A 26,684-nucleotide genomic window follows, 5' to 3' on the forward strand; every position below is an offset into this window, starting at 1 on the left:
ATTCGACGGGGCATGGACTACAAGGTATCTTAAGCTTTCCACAGGGATGGTGGCCCATGTTGACTCCAATGCTTCCCACACTTGTGTGAAGTTGGCTGGATGTCCTTTGGGTGGTGGATCATTCTTGATACACACGGGAAACTGTTGAACGTGAAAAACCCAGCAGCATTGCAGTTCCTGACACACTCAAACCGGTGCACCTGGCACCTACTACCATACCTCTTTCAAAGGCACTTACATATTTTGTCTTGCCCATTCACCCTCTGAATGGCACACATACACAATCCATGTCTCAATTGTCTCAAGGCTTAAAAATCCTTATTTAACATGTCTCCTCCCCTTCATATACACTGATTGGAGTGGATTTCACAGGTGACATCAATAAGGGATCATAGCCTTTACCTGGATAGTCTATGTCATGGAAAGAGCAGGGGTTCCTAATGTTTTGTACACACAGTATATATTCCAATGAGCACTGGACAACAGTAAACATTGCTGATTGTTCCATTGAGTTTGTGTCTGCTTTCATTTAAGAAATATAGACTAAGCAGTGGTGGAATAGCTAGACGCCAAGTGTCAAACAGACAGAGTGGTTGGTTGCCAACTCTACATTTTAATTGGACGGCTGCTGGAAATGTCATGGTTCCGTCTTCCCACTTTAGCCACAAAGAAGACTTTCACATCTGCCTTCCTCTTAATTAACGACAACTGTTTAAATGTCATGCGTCACCACTAACGGCATTTGACGAGTCCAGCATTCATAACACTGTAGCACACAAACACATATTTTTAGTCTGGCATTTAGTTTGACACATTTTTTCTGTGGAGTTTTTCTAAGGGAATGATGACTGGCCTGCTAGCAACATTTCAAAAGGAAAAATCGAAATCATTCATGAAAAATAAAAACATGTGGAAAACCGACCGGGTTAAATGCGCAAGACAAATTTTGTTTGAATGCATTCAGTTGTGCAACTGACTAGGTATCCCCTTTCAATTCAAAGTGTAAATTTGAGCACACTCCGGCCCAGCTGCCTCTCTGATAGGTCTGGGAATTGCCAGCGACCTCACGATACGATATTGTCCCAATATTTAGGTACTGATACAATATGTATTGCGATTCAATATTGTGATTTTATTGCAATATGATGTCCTAAACATACTGCTCCCTATATGGCTGCTGCAGAGAGACATGAGAAAACGGGTTTTGACCAGACATGGGAATAAAAGTGCTGAAAAACAGCCGACTTGCGCTAGCTAACGGAGTCAAATATCAATATAATATAGTCCAAAAATAACATTGCGATAAGCAACTATAGATGTTGTCCCCCATCACTACTCTCTGAGCTCTCTGGGTCTCACAGTCCTGACCTAAAGCATGGAAAGTAGTCAGTCTCCATATTCATACTCATTCACACTGAACCAAAAGGGGATGTTAAGTTTGCGTTGCGTGTGGCCGTGAATGACACAGTGGTAAATGATTTCAGAGAGCCGAGGGGGGTGATGAGGCTGGTGCAGAGAGAGAGAGCAGAAGGGAAGAGGGAGGACATGAAGATGTGCATGTTGTCAACAAGGAACCGTTCTGCTCTGTTCACTCTCCACAGACTGACTGAGCCCGGAGCGCAGCACAGCGCAGGCAGCACTTAGCCATGGTGCTTATGCTAATGTAGCACATGGGCCAACAGAAACAGAGGAGCACGAACACACAATTACTACAGAACAGGATCCTGGAGATGGCTTTGCATCACCATAAGCCTGGACCTCATTATTGGTGAATCTCTTTCAGCTAACTAACTCATCAGCATTCATGTCCTTCCTGGAGCCAAAGGGCATATTGTAACCCTGTAGGCTGAGAGAGGGAGGCACCTAGTAACCCTTTAAGCTGAGAGAGAAAGAGACACCTGGTTACCCTTTAGGCTGAAAGACATCTGGTTACCCTTGAGGCTGCGAGACAACTGGTAACCCTTGAGGCTAAGAGAGCGAAAGAGGCACCTAGTAACCCTTTAAGGTCAGAGAGAGCGCCTCTGCTAACCAACTTCACCAACATAACCAAAAACATATGTCTTCACTTAAATAATGTTCTTATCGTAAAATGATTAACTAATGTCAAAGGTCATTGAAATCAAGCGTCCATAAACTAAGCCAGCCATGTAAGGTAAGTAGGAGGAGACCCACAGCAGACTGAATCAGGGTGGAAATATGGAGAGATGGAAGGATGGCCTTTTGCTCTAAACCTCGTAATTACCCAGCAGTGGTCCCTCCCGGACCGCTGAGTATTGTGGGATTGACTCCAAGGCTCTACCCTGACCCTGACCTCCAAGGCTGCTGGTGGGAAGGGCATGGCTGAAATTACCACCAGCTACCGTCGTTAGACGCTAGTAACAAGTCAAGAATGAGCGGCAGGAACCTTTTGGTAAAACAACGAAAATAAGTTGTACTGACACACAACAACACACTATGGCGCACACCCACACATAAGCAGCATTTGGGTCCCTGGAGGCCCCATGTGATTTGTGACTGCAGAATAATCCTGTTACACCATCTTTGATCTCTTCTCCCAAATCCTGATTTCAAATAAACATGCTCTTCTCTCTACACCCAATGTTTCTAGGCAGATCATGCAAAGCAAGGGGGGAAGAGAGGGAGAGAGAGAATAGTAGAGAGAAAGAATGAGACAGTATGAGGAGAGAAATAAAGATAATAAAATATAGCGAGAAACAGAGACGGAGCATGAAAGAGCAAGAGAGTTTCTGGGTAACAGTAAGAAAGAGAAAGAGCAGAAACAGCAGCTAGAGAATAGAGAGGACCACACACCGCCTGCTGAGCCTATACACACAACGAGCCCTGTCTGCTGTAGGCACACGACAGACACACAGACGTCTTCTACAGTCTTAGCAACATTTACACAAGTATGTGGACACCCATTCAAATTAATGGATTTGGCTATTTCAGCCACACCCTTTTGCTGACAGGTGTATGAAATCGAGCACACAGCCATGAAATCTCCATTGAGAAACATTGGTAGTAGAATGGCCTTACTGAAGAGATCAGTGACTTTCAACGTGGTACCGTCATAGGATGCCACCTTTCCAACATGTCAGTTCGTCAAATTTCTGCCCTGCTACTGTAAGCTGTAAGTGCTGTTATTGTGAAGAGGAAACGTCTAGGAGCAACAACGGCTCAGCTGTGAAGTGGTAGGCCACACAAGCGCACAGAACGGGACCTGCGAGTTCTGAAGTGCTTAGCATGTAAAAATCTTCTGTCCTCCGTTGCAACACTCACTACCAAGTTCCAAACTGCCTCTGGAAGCAACGTCAGCACAATAACTGTTCGTCGGGAGCTTCATGTAATAGGTTTCGATGGCAGAGCAGCCACAAACAAGGCTAAGATCACCATGCACAATGCCATGCATCGTCTGGAGAGGTGTATAGCTCGCCGCCATTGTACTCTGTAACACTGGAAATGCGTTCGCTGGAGTGATGAATCACGCTTCCCCATCTGGCAGTCCAAAGGACAAATCTGGGTTTGGCCAATGCCAGGAAAACGCTACCTGCCCCAATGCATAGTGCCAACTGTAAAGTTTGGTGGATGAGGAATAATGGTCTGGGGCTGTTTTTCATGGTTTGGGAAAGACCCCTTAGTTCCAGTGCAGGGAAATCTTAACACTACAGCATACAATAATGAGTCTGTGCTTCCAACTTTGTGGCAACAGTTTGGGGAAGGCCCTTTCCTGTTTCAGCATGACAATGCCCCCGTGCACAAAGCGAGGTCCATACAGAAATGGTTTGTCGAGATCGATGAGGAAGAACATTGACTGCCATGCACAGAACCCTGACCTCAACCCCATCAAACACATTTGGGATGAATTGGAAGGCCGACTGCGAGCCAGGCCTAATCATCCAACATAAGTGCCCGACCTCACTAATGCTTGTGGCTGAACAGACGCAAGTCCCCGCAGCAATGTTCCAACATCTAGTTGAAAGCATTCCCAGAAGACTGGAGGCTGTTGAAGCAGCAAAGGGGGGACCAACTCCATATTAATGCCCATGATTTTGGAATGAGATGTTTGACGAGCAGGTTGTCACATACTTTTGGTCATGCAGTGTACATACAATATCTATTCTGAGCTATACATTGTAGGGACAAACAGACAAAATGGATCATTTCCAACCAACCTGCAGAGGATGGGGCGGGTAGTTGAGCCACACTTCTCGTAGGTCCTATAAAATGGTTGGAGAAATGGAAAGAGAGACAAAGAGGGGGGAGAGAGGTTACTGGGTGAAAGCACTTTGAGAGGCCTTCATACCTCCATGGATGGAGATACAATAACAGTAAGGCTGTGTCCCAAATGGCACCATATTGAAGTAGTGCACTACAGTGCATCGGAAAGTATTCAGACACCTTGACTTTTTCCACATTTGGTTACGTTACAGCCTTATTCTAAAACAGATTAAAGAAAACAATTTCCTCACCAATCTACACACAATACCCCTTAATGACAAAGCAAAAACAGGTTTTTTAGAAATATTTGCAAATGTACTAAAAACACAAAGACTCGAAATTGAGCTCATCCTGTTTCCATTGATCATCCTTGAGATGTTTCTACAACTTGATTAGAGTACATCGGTGGTAAATTGAATTGATTGGACACAATTTGGAAAGGCACCCACCTGTCTATACAAGGTCCCACAGTTGACAGTGCATGTCAGAGCAAAAACCAAGCCATGAGGTCGAATGAATTGTCCGTAGAGCGCCAAGACAGGATTGTGTCGAGGCACAGATCTGGGGAAGGGTACCAAAACATTTCTGCAGCATTGAAGGTCCCCAAGAACACAGTGGCCTCCATCATTCTTAAATGGAAGAAGTTTAGAACCACAAAGACTCTTCCTACAATTGGCCGCCTGTCCAAAAGGAGCAATCGGGGGAGAAGGACCTTGGTCAGGGAGGTGACCAAGAACCCGATGGTCACTCTGACAGAGCTCTTGAGTTCCTCTGTGGACATGGAAGAACCTTCCAGAAGGACAACCCTCTCTGCAGTACTCCACCAATTAGGCATTTATGGTAGAGTGGCCAGACAGAAGCAACTCCTCAGTAAAAGGCACATGACATCCCACTTGTTGTTTGCCAAAAGGCACCTAAATACTCTCAGACCATTTTCTCTCGTCTGATGAAACCAAGATTGAACTCTTTGGCCTGATTGCCAAGCATCACCGTCTGGAGGAAACCTGGCACCATCCCTATGGTGAAGCATGGTGGTGGCAGCATCATGCAGGGGAGATGTTTTTCAGAGGCAGGGACTGGGAGAATAGTCAGCCTCGACGCAAAGATGAACAGAGCACAGTACAGAGAGATCCTTGATGAAAACCTGCTCCGGAGTGCTCAGTACCTCAGACCGGTGCAAAGGTTCACCTTCCAACAGGACAACGACCCTAAGCACACAGCCAAGCCAACGCAGGAGTGCCTTCGGGACAAGTCTCTGAATGTCCTTGAGTGGCCCAGCCAGACCCCAGACTTGAACTCAATCAAACATCTCTGGAGAGAGCTGAAAATAGCTGTGCAGCAACGCTCCCCATCCAACCTGACAGAGCTTGAGAGGATCTGCAGAGAAGAATGGGAGAAACTCACCAAATACAGGTGTGCCAAGCTTGTAGCGTCATACCCAAGAATAATGAAGGCTGTAATCACTGTAATCAACAAAGTACTGAGTAAAGGGTCTGAATACTTATGTAAATATCATATTTCCATTTATTTATTTATTTTAATTACCCGTTGTTGCTTTGTCATTAAAGGGTATTGTGTGTATATTGATGAGGGGAAAAAAACAAGTTAACCAATTTTAGAATAAGGCTGTAACCTAATAAAATGTGGAAAAAGGGTCTGAATCCTTTACAAAGGCACTCGGAATAGTGTGCCTGTTACAATAGTGCACTATGTAGGGAATAGGGTGCCATTTCAGACACAGCCGGAAACATCTGCTGCCTGGTGTCTGACTGACTGTGGTTGCATCCCAAATGGCACCCTATTCCCTACATACTGCACTACTTTTGACCAAAGCACTATGTAGGGAATAGGTTGCCATTTGAGATGCGGCCTGAAAGAGTCAGCAGCTTGTCGTTCTGAGCACAGAGGTCTCCTCAAAGACCATTAGAACACCAGGGGTCTTGAGAAGGCACGCACACACGCACACTCACGAAAAACACACATTTGGAAGCTCCCATTGCCCCACACTGACAGACAGTGCCCTCCTTTTCCTCGGCCTGTGGAGAGAGATATGCATTTGTGCTGTGTGTTCCTCCCTTTCGGTCACTTAGTCTCGCTGTGTGCCATGCTGTGGGCTCCAAACAACAGGACTGACAGTGAAGGAGAACGTTGCATTAACGCCGGGGAGATGGGCTGGTTGCTAGGGAGACAGGTCGTCAGGACCCAGTTTGGTATTGGTGTCATATTGGGTGAGTCATTCCGTAGAGAGACAGGGGGAGAGAGAGAGAGAAGGACAGAGACAGAGAAATGACAGCCGGTGACGTTGTCTGTCATAAGGGATTTCTGAAGTGGAAAACAGATCAACCTTTAAAGATAGGATCCATTCCAAGTGAGGTTAGCCACACTTACGGCCGATTCACAATATACTTTTTTTTATTTGTTTATGTTTTCTCTAATAAGCTGTGTTGTACAATTAAAGGTCAAATACCCTGCACATAAAACAGTCCGAAATAATCTAATGAATTCAGGGCTTGCGAAATTATCCCTCGGCTAAATATAAGCCTCCCACAACCATAAGATTAAATAATAATGTAATTATTTTATAAAAATAGTTTAACCTGCTTTTTTACAATAATCACTGATCTGGCTTTCAAGTCGGTCTATTAAAATGCCCTTTTTGTTACAAATTTAAATCAGAACCACGCATAATGCACATTCACTAACAATGACTAACTTATTGTAGCAGGAATTATAGAAAATTAACACAGTTCCCAAACAATCTCTCAAGCACAAGCCCACATGCTAGTGAGTAGCCAGCTAATCTATAGACTTCAAGTTTTGCAAACTTGGATCTATTTGCTAGTTAACAAGGCAGAACAGTTGAATTGTTATGAACACACCCCTCTGTCCGTCTCCAACTGTTTGAACAGCTGCCTGTCCACTTTGTTCAGATGTTAAAATCAAGTGGCCTACCTTATTTCTCAGAATGAGAACGAGTTGCCAATTCCTTATTTAATTGTGTTTTATGCTTATTGCACATTTATAAAACACAGACTAGACATCTAGTATAACAGTCTTTGGCTAAAATGCTGCTAGCAATGCCGCGCAATATAAAATGAGCATTAATTTGCCAGAATCACTGTTGATACTCCCGTTTTAGTAGTGTCTGCTCGCAATTTGAAGAGTTGAGACATAAAAATGGTATCGTTAGAAAGGTTAACGTCTCCCCTATTACAGTAAAATAATGTCTCAATGTGTTTCGGTGTCCATTTGACCGATTCTGTTGGACCAAACCTCAAATGCAATTAGCGAGTTGAAACAGCTTGTCAGAGAGGTAGAAGTGATCGCTCATCTTTGTTGTTGTAAGTGGCAGGGGGAGGGGCTTGGTGTGTGTGTAAACAGAGATGAAGAGGCGAAGCGAGAAGTCTGCCTTCCCGCATTTGGGGCAACGACTCCAACTGTTAGGGCGGCGACATAAGCATCTCGTCTCACCGCCGTAAGGAGACGAGACCAAAAAGACAACATGAGAACAAGCGGACATAAACGCTCAAAAAATAAAACAAACCTCAATTCTTGCGATACAGGCATTTGGAATATCGCGCAAAAAACATACATTAGAATATATCACCCAACCCTAATGGAGCACACACACCTCAGCTACCCACCAATCCTACCGCCTTCATCACTGAAACATTAATGAAAGCGCTCAATATCTTCAAGCAAATGCTTCCATTCGTTTTCACATCTGTTCACAGGCAACAAGGCTGTAAGTACATATCACGTATTGAGTCTACATCGTATTGAGTAAGAAACCACGCATGGGTTCTTGAGCCCTGGCATCACTCAGGAGGCAAGTCAATAACACTAGAGATGCTGGACACACACAAGACACACACCCACACAAATGAGACAGATACACACACACACCCCCTCTCTTTCACTTACTCTCACACACCACACACACAAACTCCTGAGTGTGTAGTCTCTGATCAAGGCGTGTGATAAACTGGGAACGTGGGGCGCACACAGGCCCACCAGCCACATATAGACCAGAAGCACTAATGTTTCAATTACAGGCGGCGTCCCTAAGACAAGCCAGACAACAGGTTTAAATGATTACGCCCGCATCGAGTGGGGATTTAAGAATAACGTTTTCCTGACCAAGCTCGCAAGGTATAATTACAGGGAACAAATCATCGGTGGGTAGCTACGGATGAGTGAATCACGCCAGTTGGAAGGAGGATGGAGATTTCGCTCTCTTTCTCCCACTCTGTCTCATTGTCCTTCTCGCTCTCCATCCCTCTCAATCTCTGTTTCTCAATCTCTCTCTGCTGCGCTCTCTCGCTCACCCCCCTCTCGCTCTCTTTCTTTACTTCTCGCTCCCTCCCTCCTCTCACGCTCCCTCTCTCCATCGCTCTATCCCTCTTTCTAGCTCTCCCTCTCTCTGTGGGCCAGAGGACCCACAGTCTCCTGCGACTGGCTGTCAATCAATCCATTAAAATGCAGTTTAGAGCCAGTTCAAATCACAACTGCAGATCAATAACAATTAATGGGAGAACATACAGGGTCACATTTCCATCAGACCCTACGTACAATTGGACAATAAAGTGTTTAATTGGTTAAATCTTTCATACAACTTATGATTGTGTATAGGCCCCATCTCTCTATATATTTGTGAGTCTGTTTGTATCTGTAGAGTGTGGCGTACTAAAGCCAATGACAGAGAAAAATAAAAAACCCACACAACTCCCTGAAATAGAACATAAGAATAGCAGCAACCCCGGAGAGAGATGTTGATTGTCTCTTTAGAAACGTACAAACCCAAACCATTTTCAACAAACAAAAATTCACATATTCCTTTTTTTTTTTTTTTTTTTTTCAACCTGAGGTGAAAAGGAAAAGAGAGGAAGCGAGAAAAAAACTATGACATGGATGGAGGGAGAGATGGAGAGAGTGCGGTCCAGTACAGTTGGACGTGGGTGGATAGTCATTTCGGCATCCCAAATAGCATCATATTCCCTATATAAAGCACTCTTTTGTGATCAAAAGTAGTGCACTATATAGGGAATAGGGTGCCATTTGGGACCTGCCCATTGGGTATTCTAAAGGAAAAAAGCACACTTATGTAGCACGGGGCTAAATCAACTGCGATACAGGCAGGCAGTGGTGACGGTGAGTGTTAGGAAGCCATTTATTTTCTCCCCCTAGCTCAGCTCAGCGCTGTTAGCTGGCTGAGGTAGTGGAGTGGAACTGTCAGAGCGCCAGCCAGCTCCTCCCGGTGTGTGTTCAGCCCTGTCTGCAGCGTGTAAGCCTAGCACACTCTACTGGTAGCCCATGCCCAGTAACCATGTACCACAGGATAAAATAGTGGTGGAGCAAATCTAGTAAGAACAACACAAACAATCGAAATAAAATGTGATATTGTATACATTGATTTGACTGGGATGTTTCAATGTGCTCAACTCTCACGTCCCATGTATTAACTTTAGGGGAATCAATTTGATTGCCCATAGGGTTTGCAGGCCTTTCCGATGGGTACCAAAGCAGACATTAAATCAGCAGACGTGACTGGAGGGTTAGATTCTGCTAAGTTTTTTCAGATACCACTCTGTTCCAAATTGCTCAAAACACAGCATCTTTCCATTCAGTATGGCCGTGAAGGCTGACTGTTGCTGCTCTACAAAACCAAACAAAAGCTACAGAGTCAAACAGGTCGTTGTCACGGCAACCCCAGGCACGTTTTCCTAGGACGTTGGTGACAATAGGCAACAGTGAATTAGCCTATGGGCAGTGAGTTAGTTCATCATGATCGTGATGGCCACTTCTCTAAGAACGGAGCAGAAATGCATGCATCTCAACAATCTCCAATACAGTAACCTCTCTCTGTGTGTGTGTGTGTGTGTGTGTGTGTGTGTGTGTGTGTGTGTGTGTGTGTGTAGGCTGAGAACACAGCAGGTATGTCTGTCTAGAGGCCCTTCCTTCCTGAAACTGTAAGATGGCATAATAACAACCTCGAGCTACTCCTATCTCTAACTTCATTAACACATTCACATCTAGATATTTCACAGGCTGCCTATTGGTTTTCTTGTATTGAAATATAGCACTGCTATTTAGAAACTAGTGGAAGGCAAAGTGTTGTGTAAAAAAAAAAAAAAAAAAAACTTGTTTAACTCTGTGAAACGGGCATGAATGTCAAACCAATTAGGGATTCATATCAAACCCACTAGGGACGTTGTCTGAGTTCCAAACGGTATTATAATCCCTATGTAGTGGACAACCTTTGGGCACAATCAGGGCCCATAGGGATGGCCTGTATAGGGAGCCATTTGGGACACAAATCTTTTGTTTTGGTCTGTCAAATAACTGGTATGGGAGTGAAGTTCTCTGACCATAATAACACATTGTGGGACTGACATCAGAGAAACAGAGGGAGAGGGAGATGGCGAGAGCGCAAGCGACAAAGAGACAGCGAGAGACAATATAAATAAAAGAGAGAGAGAGAGAGAGAGAGAGAGAGAGAGAGAGAGAGAGAGAGAGAGAGAGAGAGAGAGAGAGAGAGAGAGAGAGAGAGAGAGAGAGAGAGAGAGAGAGAGAGAGAGAGAGAGAGAGAGAGAGAGAGAGAGAGAGAGAGAGAGAGAGAGAGAGAGAGAGAGAGAGAGAGAGAGAGAGATAAGCTCCTGAATTTTTTCCAAAAACTTTAGAATTAGTGGGATAAACCTGGATTTTTTCACAAGGTCTTACTCAGAAAACTATCCTCTACAACAGAACCTTCAATCCAAATCAAAATGTCAAGCGTACAACCTTGAATTTGGACAAAATTACCTGGAAAGGATTCTTACGGCCAAAGACTGCCAAGGACAACCCAGCAAAACAACAACCAGCAGAAAAAGCCACCCAACCTGCAACTGAGTAGATGTTCAATCTGTAGCTACTTCCAAGGCCAATAAAGATATTACAATAATCTCCAAATATCTTATTATAAGATACCTTACTATATGAAGACTCAAATGCTTAGTTAGGACTGGACAGACGTCCTGGCACCAACTTCAAATTGCACTGAGATGTGAAGTGAGAAGTGTGAATGGCCTTGAATACAACAATGGCAGCAGAGCGCTGCAATCTCCCCCACCCAAATGACGAGGCCTCACACCCCTATGCGGAGGCCATCAAAGTACAGTTCCCCCCAGAACAAAAATGTAAGCTGCACATACAAAGTACAAAGATATGCTCCTCAAGGAAAATCCAGAGACACTATTTGCTGAGAGAGGGGATTAACCCAGCATGAAACTCAGAATACTGGACATTGAGGACACTGACAGCCAGTGTCAACCTGTACAAGTCTGGAACAGTAATGGTGCAGGGCAACCTCAAACCGTTTCAGCATGACTTTTACAGGATCAAAGAGAGCACAGCAGGAGAAGCTCACCCCTGGTGACAACCCCTCCATCCTGAGCAAGTCAGGTCACACCCCCTCCTCAAACAGCCCAACAGATGAGTAGCCCCAAGAAGAGAGTCGCCCCTTCAGCACTGAACAGACTCAGATCCAACAACAGCACTGCTCCTGCATTGATGAGGGAGAATGAGCTGGTAGAGCTCAAACAACAATTCAACACATTCCAGACAGACTAGCACAACAACACCCACTCAACCAGACCAGGAGAGCTGAAGAGGGAGAGAGACGTGTCTGCCGTCTGGACTGTGGTGACAAAACTCCAACAGGAGGGAGAGGAAAAACAGCCCAGCTGGAGGAGGATGGGACAGTGAAGGAGGCGAGAAAGCTGAGGAGCGACAATGAACAACTCATGAGAGAGCCAAAAGAACAGCCCACTTCAGAACCCGACCACAGGCAGAACAGACAAGACAGGATTAACCAACCCATCAGAGCCCCCCTAATAGCACCCCCTGTCACCCCCCCGATAGCCATCCTGGCAACCCTGCATACCCACAAAAGCTAGAGATTGTGCTTCTAATAGACTCAAACTGGAAATTTGTGCAGAAAAACTCATTCCTAAACACAGGGTGGCTAAACTGTGGTGTCCAAACACCCGGTGGGCCCTGGAGCTGCTGTCAGAGGACCAACTAGGATCCCCAAGCCACATAATTCACACTGGCACAAACGACATGAGGGCCCAAGCAGGAAAGGGTTGCCACAAAACCATACTGCCAACATACAGTGGGTGAATGCAAGCATTACCCGTGACTGTGCCTCGAAACCCAACGTTTAGCTGGCACATCACCACAACCTGGATTTGGACAGCCTCTACAGCCAGGTACACCTCTACAAGGCCACGGTCACCACCTTTGCCAGGCCCCTGAAAGACATCGTTGGGGTTTTATCGAGGTGTGCATACCACTATTAGGTGCATTACCGCCACCTACCGGGCTAGAGTGTGATGAGACTATGCACTCTAGTCTACATGACTGGAGGAAGGAAATTATTATAGTGGATTACAGTTTGTTCTGGACCTCAACATGACAGCCACACATATACCCAGGCTGCGAACAGGCAAAGAGGCCCAACCCAGACTCCTACACCCAACCTGTGACCTAAGAGGCATTCACTAGATGCTCAGCATGCTCTGCACAAACCTAATATTCCGAAACTAAACCACACGAATAACAACACTGGAAACTATGGAACACAAAGCTTTTACTGTTTCATGCTGGAATATACAAGGTTTGAGGTCACCTGTCTTTGGCCTAAAGAGCAGGAATCTGGACTTCAGAAATATAGACATTGTCATCCTACAGGAAAAATGGTATAGAGGAGACAGACCCACTGGTTGCCCTTTAAGTTAAAGAGCACTGGTAGTCCCATCCACCAAACTATCAGGAGTGAAACAGGGACACAAGGGGTATGCTAATTTGGTATAGATCAGACATAACCCACTATTAAATTAATGAAAACAGGAGCATTGCACATCTGGCTAGAAATAAATAAGGAAATTATCTCTGAGAAAAGTGACCCCCTGTGTGCTACCAACAGTATACTGTATATCCCCACTAGAATCCCCATCATAGAGGGGGAGATCAACCATTTCCAGACCCAGGGACATGTACTAATCTGTGGCGACCTAAATTCCAAAACTGGACAAGAACCTGACACTATCAGCACACAGAGAGACAAACACCGACCTGGACGTGACAGATTTCCTCCCCAATATGCCCCCCTAGACATAACTATGACAAAACAACCAACAAAAACAGGTCACAACTCCTGCAGCTCCGTCGCACGCTGGGTCTGTACATAGTCAATGGTAGGCTTCGAGGGGACTCCTACGGTAGGTACACCTATAGCTCACCCCTTGGCAGTAGCACTGTAGACTACTTTATCATCGACCTCAACCCAGTCTCTCAGAGCATTTACAGTCAGCCCACTGAAACCTCTATCAGATCACAGCAAAATCACAATCTACTTGAACAGAGCAATACTCGACCATGAGGTATCGAAGCTGAACAAACTGCATGATATTATGAAATGCTATAGATGGAAGGAGGGTAGAGTAAAACAAAACAAAAATCCAATCCCTCTTAGACAACTTCCTGGACAAAATATTTCACTGCAATAGTGAAGTTGTAAACTTAGCAGAAGGAAGCCTGAACAGTATATTTGACCTATCAGCTAACAAAATCACATTTTAATTCAGACAAAAAACCTAAGAAAACTAACAATGAGAAATGGTTTGATGAAGAATGAAAAAATTGAATAAAGAAATGTATGGATAAACCACTTCCCCAACCTTTTCGGCCATATAACAAAAGAACCAAGAGCAAAAACATATACTGTACATGATAATTTACTACCAGAATCCACTGGATTCGCCAATTACATTAGATGAGCTACAGGAAAAAATACAAACCCTCCAACTAAAAAAGGCCTGTGGTGTTGATGGTAAACTAAACTAAATTATAAAATATACAGACAACATATTATATTCTTAAACTCTTCAACATTTTCCTCAGCTCTGGCACCTTCCCCAATATCTGGAACCAAGGTCTGATCACCCCAATCCACAAAAGTGGAGACTAATTTGACCCAAATAATTACTGTGGAATCTGAGTCAACGGCAATCTCTGAAAAATCCTATGCAGTATTGTCAACAGCAGACTCCAACATTTCCTCAGTAAAAACAACGTCCTGAGCAAATGTCAAATTGGCTTCTTACCAAAATACCGTACGACAGACCAAATATACACCTTACACACCCTTACTGACAAACCAACCAAAATAAAGCAAAGTCTTCTCAAGGTTTGTTGATTTCTAAAAAGCTTTTGGCATGACAGTCTGCTCTACAAATTAATGGAAAGTGTTGGGTGTGGTGTTGGGGGGGCGAAAAACATATGACATTATAAAATCAATGTACAAAAACAACAAGTGTGCAGTTAAAATTGGCAATATGCAGTGCATTCGGAAAGTATTCAGACCACTTGCCCTTTTCCACATTTTGTTACGTTACAGCCTTATTCTAGAAATTGAGCTCAGGTGCATGCTGTTTCCATTCATCATCCTTGAGATGTTTCTAAAACTTGGAGTCCACCTGTGGTAAATTAAACTAATTGGACATGATTTGGAAAGGTCCCTATATAAGGTCCCACAGTTGACAATGCACGTCACAGCAAAGACCAAGCCATGAGGTCGAAGGAATTGCCCGTAGAGCTTCGAGACAGGATTATGTCGAGGCACAGATCTGGGGAAGGGTACCAAAACATTTCTGCAGCATTGAAGGTCCCCAACAACACAGTGGTCTCCATCATTCTTAAAATGGAGGAATTTGGAACCACCAAGACTCTTCCTAGAGCTGGCCGCCAGGCCAAACTGAGTTGGGGGGGGAAGGGCCTTGGTCAGGGAGGTGACCAAGAACCCAATGGTCACTGACAGAGCGCCAGAGTTCCTCTGTTGAGATGGGAGAACCTTCCAGAAGGACAACCATCTCTGCAGCACTCCACCAATCAGGCATTTATGGTAGTGGCCAGACGGAAGCCACTCCTCAGTAAAAGGTGCATGAAAGACCACTTGGAGTTTGCCAAAAGGCACCTTAAAGGACTCAGATCATGAGAAACAAGATTATCTGGTCTGATGTAACCAAGATTGAACTCTTTGGCCTGAATGCCAGCGTCACGTCTGGAGGAAACCTGGCACCATCCCTACAGTGAAGCATGGTGGTGGCAGCATCATGCTGTGGGTATGCGTTTCAGTGGCAGGGACTGGGAGACTTCTCAGGATCGAGGGAAAGATGAACGGAGCAAAGTACAGAGAGATGCTTGATGAAAACCTGCTCCAAATCACTCAGGACCTCAGACTGGGGCGAGACAGGGGCGAAGGTTCACCTTCCAACAGGACAATGACCCTAAGCACACAGCCAAGACAATGCAGGAGTGGCTTCGGGACAAGTCTCTGAATGTCCTTGAGTGGCCCAGCCAGAGTCCGGACTTGAACCCGATCAAACATCTCTGGAGAGACCTGAAAATAGCTGCACAGCGACGCTCCCCATCCAACCTGACAGAGCTTGAGAGGATATGCAGAGAAGAATGGGAGAAACTCCCCAAATACAGGTGTGCCAAACTTGTAGTGTCATACTCAAGAAGACTCGAGGCTGTAATCGCTGCCAAAGGTGATTCAACAAAAGTACTGATTAAAGGGTCTGAATACTTATGTAAATGTGATATTTGTTATTTTTCTTTTTTTTTGCCTGATTTTGCCTTGTCATTGTGGGATATTGTGTGTAGAGTGTAGAAGGAAAAAAACAATTTCATCCATTTTAGAATAAGGCTGTAACATAACATGTTTACGAATGCACTGAACACACAGATGTCTTTCCTCAAGGCCGTGGGGTGAGACAGGAATGCAGCTTGAGTCCCAACCTCTTCAACATACAGTACCAGTCTAAAGTTTGGTCACACCTACTCATTCCAGGGTTTTTCTTTATTTTTTACAGTATGGAATAATAGTGAAGACATCAAAATTATCAAATAACAAATATGGAATCATGTAGTAACCAAAAAAGTGTTTTATATTTGAGATTCTTTAAAGTAGCCACACTTTGCCTTGATGACAGCTTTGCACACTCTTGGCATTCTCTCAACCAGCTTCACTGGAATGCATTTCAATTAACAGGTGTGCCTTGTTAAAAGTTAATTTGTGGAATTTTTCTTTCTTTCTTCAAGCGTTTCAGCCAATCAGTTGTGTTGTGACAAGGTAGGGGTGGTATACAGAAGATATCCCTATTTGGTAAAAGACCAAGTCCATATTTTGGCAACAACAGCTCAAATAAGCAAAGAGAAACAACAGTCCACCATAACTTTAAGATATGAAGGTCAGTCAATGCGGAAAATGTCAAGAACTTTAAAAGTTTCTTCAAGTGCAGTCACAAAAAACATCAAGCGCTATGATGAAACTGGCTCTCATGAGGACCGCCACAGGAAAGGAAGACCCAGAGTTACCTCTGCTGCAGAGGATAAGTTCATTAGAGTTACCAGCCTCAGATTGCAGCCCAAATAAATGCTTCACAGAGTTCAAGTGACAGACACATCTCAACATCAACTGTTCAGAGGAGACTGTGAATCAGGCCTTCATGGTCGGTTTTGCTGCAAAAAAAATCACTACTAAAGGACACCAATAAGAAGAAGAGACTTGATTGGGCCAAGAAACACGAGCAATGGACATTAGAACGGTGGAAATATGTAATTTGGTCTAACCAGTCTCTTTGTGAGACGCAGAGTAGGTGAACGGATTATCTCCGTATGTATGGTTCCCACCGTGAAGCATGGAGGAGGTGGTGTGATGGTGCTTTGCTGGTGACACTGTCTGTGATTTATTTAGAATTCAAGGCACACTTAACCAGCATGGCTACCACAGCATTCTGCAGCGATACGCCATCCCATCTGGTTTGTGCTTAGTGGGACTATCAATTGTTTTTCAACAGGACAATGACCCAAAGCACACCTCCAGGCTGTGTAAGGGCTATTTGACCAAGGAGAGTGATGGAGTGCTGCATCAGATGAACTGGCCTCCACAATCAACCGACCTCAACCCAAATTAGATGGTTTGGGATGAGTTGGTCCGCAGAGTGAAGGAAAAGCAGCCAACAAGTGCTCACCATATGTGTGAACTCCTTCAAGACTGTTGGAAAAGCATTCCTCATGAAGCTGGTTGAGAGAATGCCAAGAGTGTACAAAGCTGTCATCAAGGCAAAGGGTGGTTACTTTGAAGAATCAAAAATATATTTAGATTTATTGAACACTTTATTGGTTACAACATGATTCCATGTGTTATTTCATAGTTTTGATGTGTTCACTATTATTCTACAATGTATAAAATAGTAAAAATAAAGAAAAACCCTTTAATGAGTAGGTGTGTCCAAACATTTGATTGGTACTGTATACAGTAGGGAAAAAGTATTTGATCCCCTGCTGATTTTGTACGTTTGCCCACTGACAAAGAAGTGATCAGTCTATAAAGTTAACGGTAGGTTTATTTGAACAGTGAGAGACAGAATAACAACAAAAAAATCCAGAAGAACGCATGTCAAAAATGTTCTGAATTAATTTGCATTTTAATGAGGGAAATAAGTATTTGACCCCTCTGCAAAACATGACTTAGTACTTGGTGGCAAAACCCTTGTTGGCAATCACATAGGTCAGACGTTTCTTGTAGTTGGCCACCAGGTTTGCACACATCTCAGAAGGGATTTTGTCCCACTCCTCTTTGCAGATCTTCTCCAAGTCATTAAGGTTTCGAGGCTGACGTTTGGCAACTCGAACCTTCAGCTCCCTCCACAGATTTTCTATGGGATTAAGGTCTGGAGACTGGCTAGGCCACTCCAGGACCTTAAGGTGCTTCTTCTTGAGCCACTCCTTTGTTGCCTTGGCCGTGTGTTTTGGGTCGTTGTCATGCTGGAATACCCATCCACGACCCATTTTCAATGCCCTGGTTGAGGGAAGGAGGTTCTCACCCAAGATTTGACGGTACATGGCGCCGTCCATCGTCCCTGTGAAGTTGTCCTGTCCCCTTAGCAGAAACCCCCCAAAGCATAATGTTTCCACCTCCATGTTTGACGGTGGGGATGGTGTTCTTGGGGTCATAGGCAGCATTCCACCTCCTCCAAACACGGCGAGTTGATTTGATGCCAAAGAGCTCGATTTTGGTCTCATCTGAGCACGACACTTTCACCCTAGTTCTCCTCTGAATCATTCAGATGTTAATTGGCAAACTTCAGACGGGCATGTATATGTGCTTTCTTGAGCAGGGGGACCTTGCAGGAACTGCAGGATTTCAGTCCTTCACGGCGTAGTGTGTTACCAATTGTTTTCTTGGTGACTATGGTCCCAGCTGCCTTGAGATCATTGACAAGATCCTCCCGTGTAGTTCTGGGATGATTCCTCACCATTCTCATGATCATTGCAACTCCACGAGGTGAGATCTTGCATGGAGCCCCAGGCCGAGGGAGATTGACAGTTACTTTGTGTTTCTTCCATTTGCGAATAATCGCACCAACTGTTGTCACTTTCTCACCAAGCTGCTTGGCGATGGTCTTGTAGCCCATTACAGCCTTGTGTAGGTCTACAATCTTGTTCCTGACATCCTTGGAGAGCTCTTTGGTCTTGGCCATGGTGGAGAGTTTGGAATCTGATTGATTGATTGCTTCTGGCTCCCAGGTGTCTTTTATACAGGTAACAAGCTGAGATTAGGAGCACTCCCTTTAAGAGTGTGCTCCTAATCTCAGCTCGTTACCTGTATAAAAGACACCTGGGAGCCAGAAATCTTTCTGATTGAGAGGGGGTCAAATACTTATTTCCCTCATTAAAATGCAAATCAATTTATAACATTTTTGACATGTGTTTTCTGGATTTTTTTGTTGTTATTCTGTCTCTCACTTTTCAAATAAACCTACCATTAAAATTATAGACGGATCATTTCTTTGTCAGTGGACAAACGTACAAAATCAGCAGGGGATCAAATACTTTTTTCCCCTCACTGTATATAAATCAATTGGCGAAGTCTGCAGTAACCAGCCTCACACTACAGGACTCGGAAATCAAATGTCTACCGTTTGCAGATGATCTGGTTCTTCTGTCCCCAACCAAGGAGGACCTACAGCAGAACCTAGATATTCTGCACAGATAATATCAGACTTGGGCCATGACAGTGAATCTCAGTAAGAAAAAAATGGCGTTCCAAAAAAGGTCCAGTAGCCAGGACAACAAATACAACTTATATCTAGCCACCATTGATTGCCCTAGAGCACACAAATAATCATACCTACCTTGGCCTAAACATCAACACCACAGGTACTTCCACAAGGATGTGAACGATCTAAGAGACAACGCAAAAAGGGCAAAAAAGGCAAAAAGGGCCTTCTATGCCATTAAAAGGATCTGGCTAAAAGAATGATCTGGCTAAAAATACTTCAAGCAGTTATAAAACCCATTGCTCTCTATGGTTGGGAGGTCTGGGGTCTACTCACCAACCGAGAATTCACAAAATGGGACAAACAGCCAATTGAGGCTGCATGCAATACACTTTGTGTACAACGTAAAACCCCAAACAATACATTTCGGACAATAACCGCTAGTTATCAAAATCCAGAAAAGAGCTGTTAAATTCTCAAACCACCTAAAAGGAAGTGATGCCAACACATTCCACAACAAAGCCCTCACCTACAGAAAGATGAACCTAGAGAAGAGTCTCCTCAGCCAGCTGGTTTTGGGGCTCTGTTCACAAACATACCCCACAGAGCTCGAGGACAGCAACACAATTAGACCCAACCAAATTATGAGAAAGCAAAAATATATCTATTTGAACCACTGAAAAAATCTACCGAAAAAACAGAGCAAATTGGAATGCTATCTGGCCCTAAATAACGAGTACACAACGTACAGTGACTGACCAAAAATTAAGAAAATCCTTTACTATGTAGAGACTCGGTGAGCATAGCCTTGCTATTGAAAGAGGCCACCATAGCCTGTCTTCTCTCGAGAGCCAGGTCTGCCTATGTGCACACTGCCCACATAATGAGTTGGAAACTGAGCTGCACTTCCTAACTTCCTGCCAAATGTATGACCACAGAGACACATATTTCCCACAGAACCACACATAATTTGAAGACAAATCAAAACATTGATAAACTCCCATATCTGTTAGGCAAAATACTGCAGTGTGCAATCACAGCAGTGCTTTGCCATGAGAAAACGGCAAACAGTGGAGCAAAAACATTGTAAATACCGCCAATATGTATTTGTTTATTTATCTTCCCCTATTATTCACACTACAACTATTTGCACATTACTAAAACACTGTACATAGCTGATAATACTGTATAACACTTGAAATGTATATCATTTTGAAACCTTCGTGAGCGCAATGTTTACAGTTAATTATTTTTTTACCCCTTTTTTCTCCCCAATTTCATGATATCCAATTACGATCTTGTCTCGTCACTGCAACTCCCCAACGGGCTCGGGAGAGGCGAAGGTCGAGTCATGCGTCCTCTGAAACATGACCCGCCAAACCGCGCTCCTTAACACCTGCCCGCTTAACCCGGAAGCCAGCTGCACCAATGTGTCAGAGGAAACACTGTACAACTGGCGACACGAGTCAGCGTGCATGCGCCCGGCACGCCTATAGGAGTCGCTAGAGCGAGAGTGAATGGTGAGTGAATGACAGAGTATAGGCCCTGAGCATCCATGTGTGAATGTAACACCACTCTGAACAGAGACACACCCCTCAGAGGGAAAAGAACACCACATGCAGGGAAATGGAGAGGCCTTCAGCTTGACACCTCACACTCATCCCAAACAGCACCCTATTCCCTACCTAGCACACTACTTTTGACCAGAGCCCTATGGGTTTCTCTATGGGTCCTGGTCAGAACTAGCGCACTAAATAGGCAATAGGGTGCCATTTGGGACGTAACCCTCATCTCATAACTTTGGTAATGTGGTGTGTAAAGATTATTTGGGAGTGTTAAGTTATAGACCGAGTTTTCTGTATCTGTTATGGCAGACAAAGTGGAAATCTTAATCTTATTGTTCCGCCCTGTGGAACATTCAGCTCCTGGTGGGGATGACAAAGCTATTTTAAACTCATGCACATTTAAATTATCCTTCACTCTATCCCTCCCTCATCACCCACTTCTACACCTCCTCCCTCCCTTCCTCTGTCAATCCCTTGCTCAAACTGATTACTACACCAACTCCTACACTCACTCCCTGACTCCCTTAATCCCTCAATCATGCACTCATTACAACACGTACTCCTACACTCCTTCCTTTCCTTCCTTCCTCCCTCCCATTTCTCATACTCCCTCAATTATTTCTACACCATCTTCCTCCCTCACTCCTTCCAGAAATCTCTCCCTCCTCTCATGCCCCATCTCCCCTGACACCAGTGAAACCAACACCTGTGTTATCAGTCCAATCATAATTTAGACTCTGACTAGAAGAGTGTGCGTACTATTTAGACTATTGCTGTAAATGAGAGAAATAGAGCGCTGTAGGCATTGTCTTGTTGCTATAACCAAGGTTTGTTTAAACACTCTGCTCTTCTCTGATCTGCATTGTTTCTATTTTCTACGCATCTAGGAGCAGGTGTGTGTGTGTGTGTGCGTGACCGCATGGTTGAGTGTTCATGTGTGTGGGTTTCTGCTTTCTGTGCATTTCTGACTCAGAATGCCTTTCTGTGGATTTAGCAGATGAGCCGTTCTCCATTCCTTAGCCAGAAGGAAGTTGTTTGCTCATTGTTCTGTAACGTGTTGTTTTAAGTGGAAACTTTTGATAATGCACCTTTTTATTTTTTAGCGCCCCGAGGTACTGCTTTAATCCACAACCGTTCAGCAAATCCGGGTGCATCTATTGTATCTATTTACTGTAGCTGAAACCCTCACAATAGGCTGTGTACAGAGACAGCCCATGGTCCCTGATCCCACTCTCTGACTGCGTCCCAAATGGCAGTGTGTGTGTGTGTGTGCACTACTTTTCACTAGGACCCATAGGCCTATATAGGGAATAGGGTGCCATTTGGGATGCATTCTCAATCCTATACGCCTCCTTAGTCTGAGTAAGAGGGCTAACACCAGAAGCACGTACAGTGCATTCGAAAAGGATTCAGACCCCTTCCCTTGTTCCACATTTCGTTACGTTACAGCCTTATTCTAAATTTTCTCATCAATCTACACACAATACCACATAATGATTAAGTGAAAACAGGTTTTTAGAAATGTTTGCAAATAAAAAACTGAAATACCTTATTTACATAAGTATTCAGACACTTTGCAATGAGACTCAACACTGAGCTCAGGTGCATCCTGCTTCCATTGATCATCCTTGAGATGTTTCTACAACTTGATTGGAGTCCACATGGTAAATTCAATTGACTGGACATGATTTGGAAAGGCACACACCTGTCTATATAAGGTCGCACAGTTGACAGTGCATGTCAGAGCAAAAACTAAGCCATGAGGTCAAAAAATTGTCCGCAGAGCTCCGAGACAGGATTGTGTCTAGGCTCAGATCTGGGGAAGGGTACCAAAACATTTCTGCAGCATTGAAGGTCCCAATAACACAGTGACAACAATCTCTGCAGCACTCCACCAATCAGGCTTTTATAGTAGAGTGGCCAGACGGAAGCCATTCCTCAGTAAAAGGCACATGACAGCCTGCTTGGAGTTTGCCAAAAGGCACCTAAAGGACTCTCCGACCATGAGAAACAAGATTCTCTGGTCTGATGAAACCAAGATTGAACTCTTTGGCCTGAATGCCAAGCATCACGTGGGGGTGGCAGCATCATGCTGTGGGGATGTTTTTCAGCGGCAGGGACTGGGAAACTAGTCAGGATCGAGGGAAAGATGAACAGAGCAAAGTACGGAGAGATCCTAGATGAAAACCTGCTCCAGAGCGCTTAGTATCTCAGACTGGGGCGAAGGTTCACCTTCCAACAGGACAACGACCCTAAGCACACAGCAAAGAAAACGTAAGAGTGGCTTCGGGAAAAGTGTCTGAATGTCCTTGAGTGTCCCAGCCAGAGCCCGGACTTGAACCCGATCGAACATTTCTGGAGAGTCCTGAAAATAGCTGTACAGTGACACTCCCCATCCAACCTGACAGAGCTTGAGAGGATCTGCAGAGAAGAATGGGAGAAACTCCCCAAATACAGGTGTGCCAAGCTTGTAGCGTCATACCCAAGAAGACTCGAGGCTGTAATCCCTGCCAAAGGTGCTTCAACAAAGTACTGAGTAAAGGGTCTGAATACTTATGTAAATGTGATATTTCTGTTTTTATTTTTTTATAAAGTAGCACACATTTCTACAAACCTGTTGTTGCTTTGTCATTATGTAAATTGATGAGGGAAAAAACAAACACATTTAATCCATTTTAGAATTAGGCTGTAACATAATAAAATGTGGAAAAAGTCAAGGCGTCTGAATACTTCCCGAATGCACTGTGTGTCTCTCTGTGTAGAATCACAGATCCAGGCATCACACACACAAAACTCTACACCACAGCAGCAGGCAAACACACACACTCACCCCGCATCACACACTAACTCAATAGACTGTTGTTGAGCGTCATGGCCAGAGGGCAGTAGTAGAAAGAACCAAGGACGTTTAATCTGTCCACACAACAAAAGTAGAACGAGTGTGCACACACACAGGCGTACACACACACACACACTAAACTCTAATCTAAATCACAGGTGCACACGCACGATGGGGGAGATGGGAACATTGCATTCCAGACAGTATAAGTGAATTAGTAATTTAGTGATGTAGTGATTGTACCTCTCCGTTGAAAAGTAGCCTCCCAAACAGCTGCTTAGACTCCTCCAGACCGCCCTCCAAATATACCGCTCCTAAAAGAGACAGAATGAAAGGAAGAGAAAGAGGGAGGAAGGTGGGATGAGATTTAATGATAAAGAAAATCAGAGATAAAGAAGACAAAGATAGCAGTCTTTGATGGGAAACAATCATTCAATCACATTTATTTTATAAAGCCCTTTTTACATCAGGAGTTGTCAAAAATGTGCTTCTACAGATACCCAGCCTAAAACCCCAAAGTACAAGCAATGAAGAGGCTAGATATGTTGTGTATAGGAACACTGTTGGCTAGGCTACATTCAACATACAGTTGAAGTCGGAAGTTTACATACACTTAGGTTGGAGTCATTAAAACTTGTTTTTCAACCACTCCACAAATTTCTTGTTAACAAACTATAGTTTCGGCAAGTCGGTTAGGACATCTACTTTGTGCATGACAAGTAATTTTTCCAACAATTGTTTACAGACAGATTATTTCACATATAATTCACTGTATCACAATTCCAGTGGGTCAGAAGTTTACATACACTAAGATGACTGTGCCTTTAAACAGCTTGGAAAATTCCAGAAAATGAAGTCATGGCTTTAGAAGCTTCTGATAGGCTAATTGACATCATTTGAGTCAATTGGAGGTGTGCCTGTGGATGTATTTCAAGGCCTACCTTCAAACTCAGTGCCTCTTTGCCTGACATCATGGGAAAATCAAAAGAAATCAGCCGAGACCTCAGAAAAAAATGTGTGGACCTTCATAAGTCTGGTTCATCATTGGGAGCAATTTCCAACCCAGTTACACCAGCTCTGTCAGGAGGAATTGGCCAAAATTCACCAAACTTATTGTGGGAAGCTTGTGGAAGGCTACCCGAAACGTTTGACCCAAGTTAAACAATTTAAAGGCAATGCTCTCAAATACTAATTGAGTATATGTAAACTTCTGACCCACTGGGAATGTGATGAAAGAAATAAAAAGCTGAAATAAATCTCTCTCTACTATTATTCTAACATTTCACATTCTTAAAATAAAGTGGTGATCCTAACTGACCTAAATCAGGGAATCTTTACTAGGATTAAATGTCAGGAATTGTGAAAAACTGGAGTTTAAATGTATTTGGCTAAGGTGTATGTAAACTTCCAACTTCAACTGTAGATCAATACTTCACAGCCACCCTCCACCTTGGGAGGGATGCCAAATCAAGTGTGCTTTTTATTACGACATTTCCTTCTTAGCTCCAACTTGAGCAATCACCATCGGTCTGACAACCACTTTCCTGAAAAAACTTGAAATGAATGGAACTTAGGTGAATGAGTTATAATTGTCATTAAAAGAGTGTGTTTTATAGCTTTTTTATGTTAAAATGACCCCAGGGTTCCTGCTCTGTGTGTGTTCCACCTCCCACTGTCTGTGTCTGTGTGTCACCCCCTTCTGTCAGAGCGCAGTAGGTGGCAGAGAAAGATGGGATAGCTTTATCACCATGGTGACAAGAGATTAAACTAACCAAGGTCACATAAAAAAATAAAAATAAAACAGGCCCTGTGTTTTGTGTGACAGGATGTGCTGCGCAAACACACACACACCTCTCAAATGTACGCCGAACACACACGAATGTCCACATTACATTTACATTTTAGTCATTTAGCAGACGCTCTTATCCAGAGCGACTTACAGTTAGTGAATACATATTTTTATACATTTTATTTTTTTCATACTGGTCCCCCGTGGGAATCGAACCCACAACCCTGGCGTTGCAAACGCCATGCTCTATCAACTGAGCTACATCCCTGCCGGCCATTCCCTCCCCTACCCTCGACAACGCTAGGCCAAATTGTGCGCTGCCCATGAGTCTCCCGGTCGCGGCCGGCTGCGACAGAGCCTGGATTCGAACCAGGATCTCTAGTGGCACAGCTAGCACTGCGATGCAGTGCCTTAGACCACTGCGCCACTCAGGAGACCCATGTATACACACACGTGCACACAACTCTCATAAGCGCAGCGCACACACACAAATGAGGGGAGAAAATGTACAATGCTTTAAAATGTAGAAAAGATACATGAGAGAAAACCCACAAGGCAAAAAAACAAATCGATAAGGATCACTCCACAGATGCACACGGTTGCCGTCACAGCACGAAGAGAGAGCATCTGCAGTATCTTTCTCTGTTGTTGTATTAATACACCTCTTTCTTGTTCTCTCCCTCTTTATCTCTCACTCTTTCCCCGCCTCTCTCTCTTTATCGCTCTCTCTCCCTTGCTGTATTTCCATCTCTCCCTCTGTCTCCATCTCTTTCTCGCTCTGGTGTACTGAGGGAACTACTTCGGCAGACCAACCCGTATTTGAGAACACCAATAACTTAATCTTGACAAAAGTCATTCTTGTTCATTTGGGCTTTTATTAACATTGTTGTAGTGCAATATTCCTCTGAATGAAGTGTGATGTGAGATGAAGTTGTAGGCAACTTAACAAAGGTTCATTCAATTTCCAAAAGCAATAAACACCTGGCAAATTGTGTACTGCTTATTTTCTTTGCATAAATAAGCCCATTTGATATGGTTGTGATGTGCAGTTGTGAGTCTAAAAGCTCAAAGTGCTTTTGTAGATGACATAAAACACAGATATGGAACATTCATCATCTGGAGAGGAAACAGTTTTCTGATGGCCAACAGGCCCATTGCCTCACAAA

General features: G+C 44.0%; 1 protein-coding gene across 2 annotated transcripts in view; it reads right to left on the reverse strand.

Annotated features, from left to right (window-relative positions):
• Nucleotides 1-26,684, reverse strand: part of drosha (drosha ribonuclease III) — a 146,999-nt gene that overhangs the window by 54,531 nt on the left and 65,784 nt on the right. For both annotated transcript variants that reach the window (XM_041861997.2, XM_041861996.2), the window contains exons 23-24: nucleotides 23,973-24,043; nucleotides 4,173-4,217 (exon numbers count right to left, since the gene is read on the reverse strand). In XM_041861997.2, the coding sequence (XP_041717931.2) occupies nucleotides 4,173-4,217; nucleotides 23,973-24,043 (116 nt within the window). The remainder of the gene's footprint in view (nucleotides 1-4,172; nucleotides 4,218-23,972; nucleotides 24,044-26,684) is intronic.

Source organism: Coregonus clupeaformis, chromosome 34 (assembly GCF_020615455.1).
Source record: "Coregonus clupeaformis isolate EN_2021a chromosome 34, ASM2061545v1, whole genome shotgun sequence".
Lineage (NCBI taxonomy): Eukaryota > Metazoa > Chordata > Actinopteri > Salmoniformes > Salmonidae > Coregonus > Coregonus clupeaformis.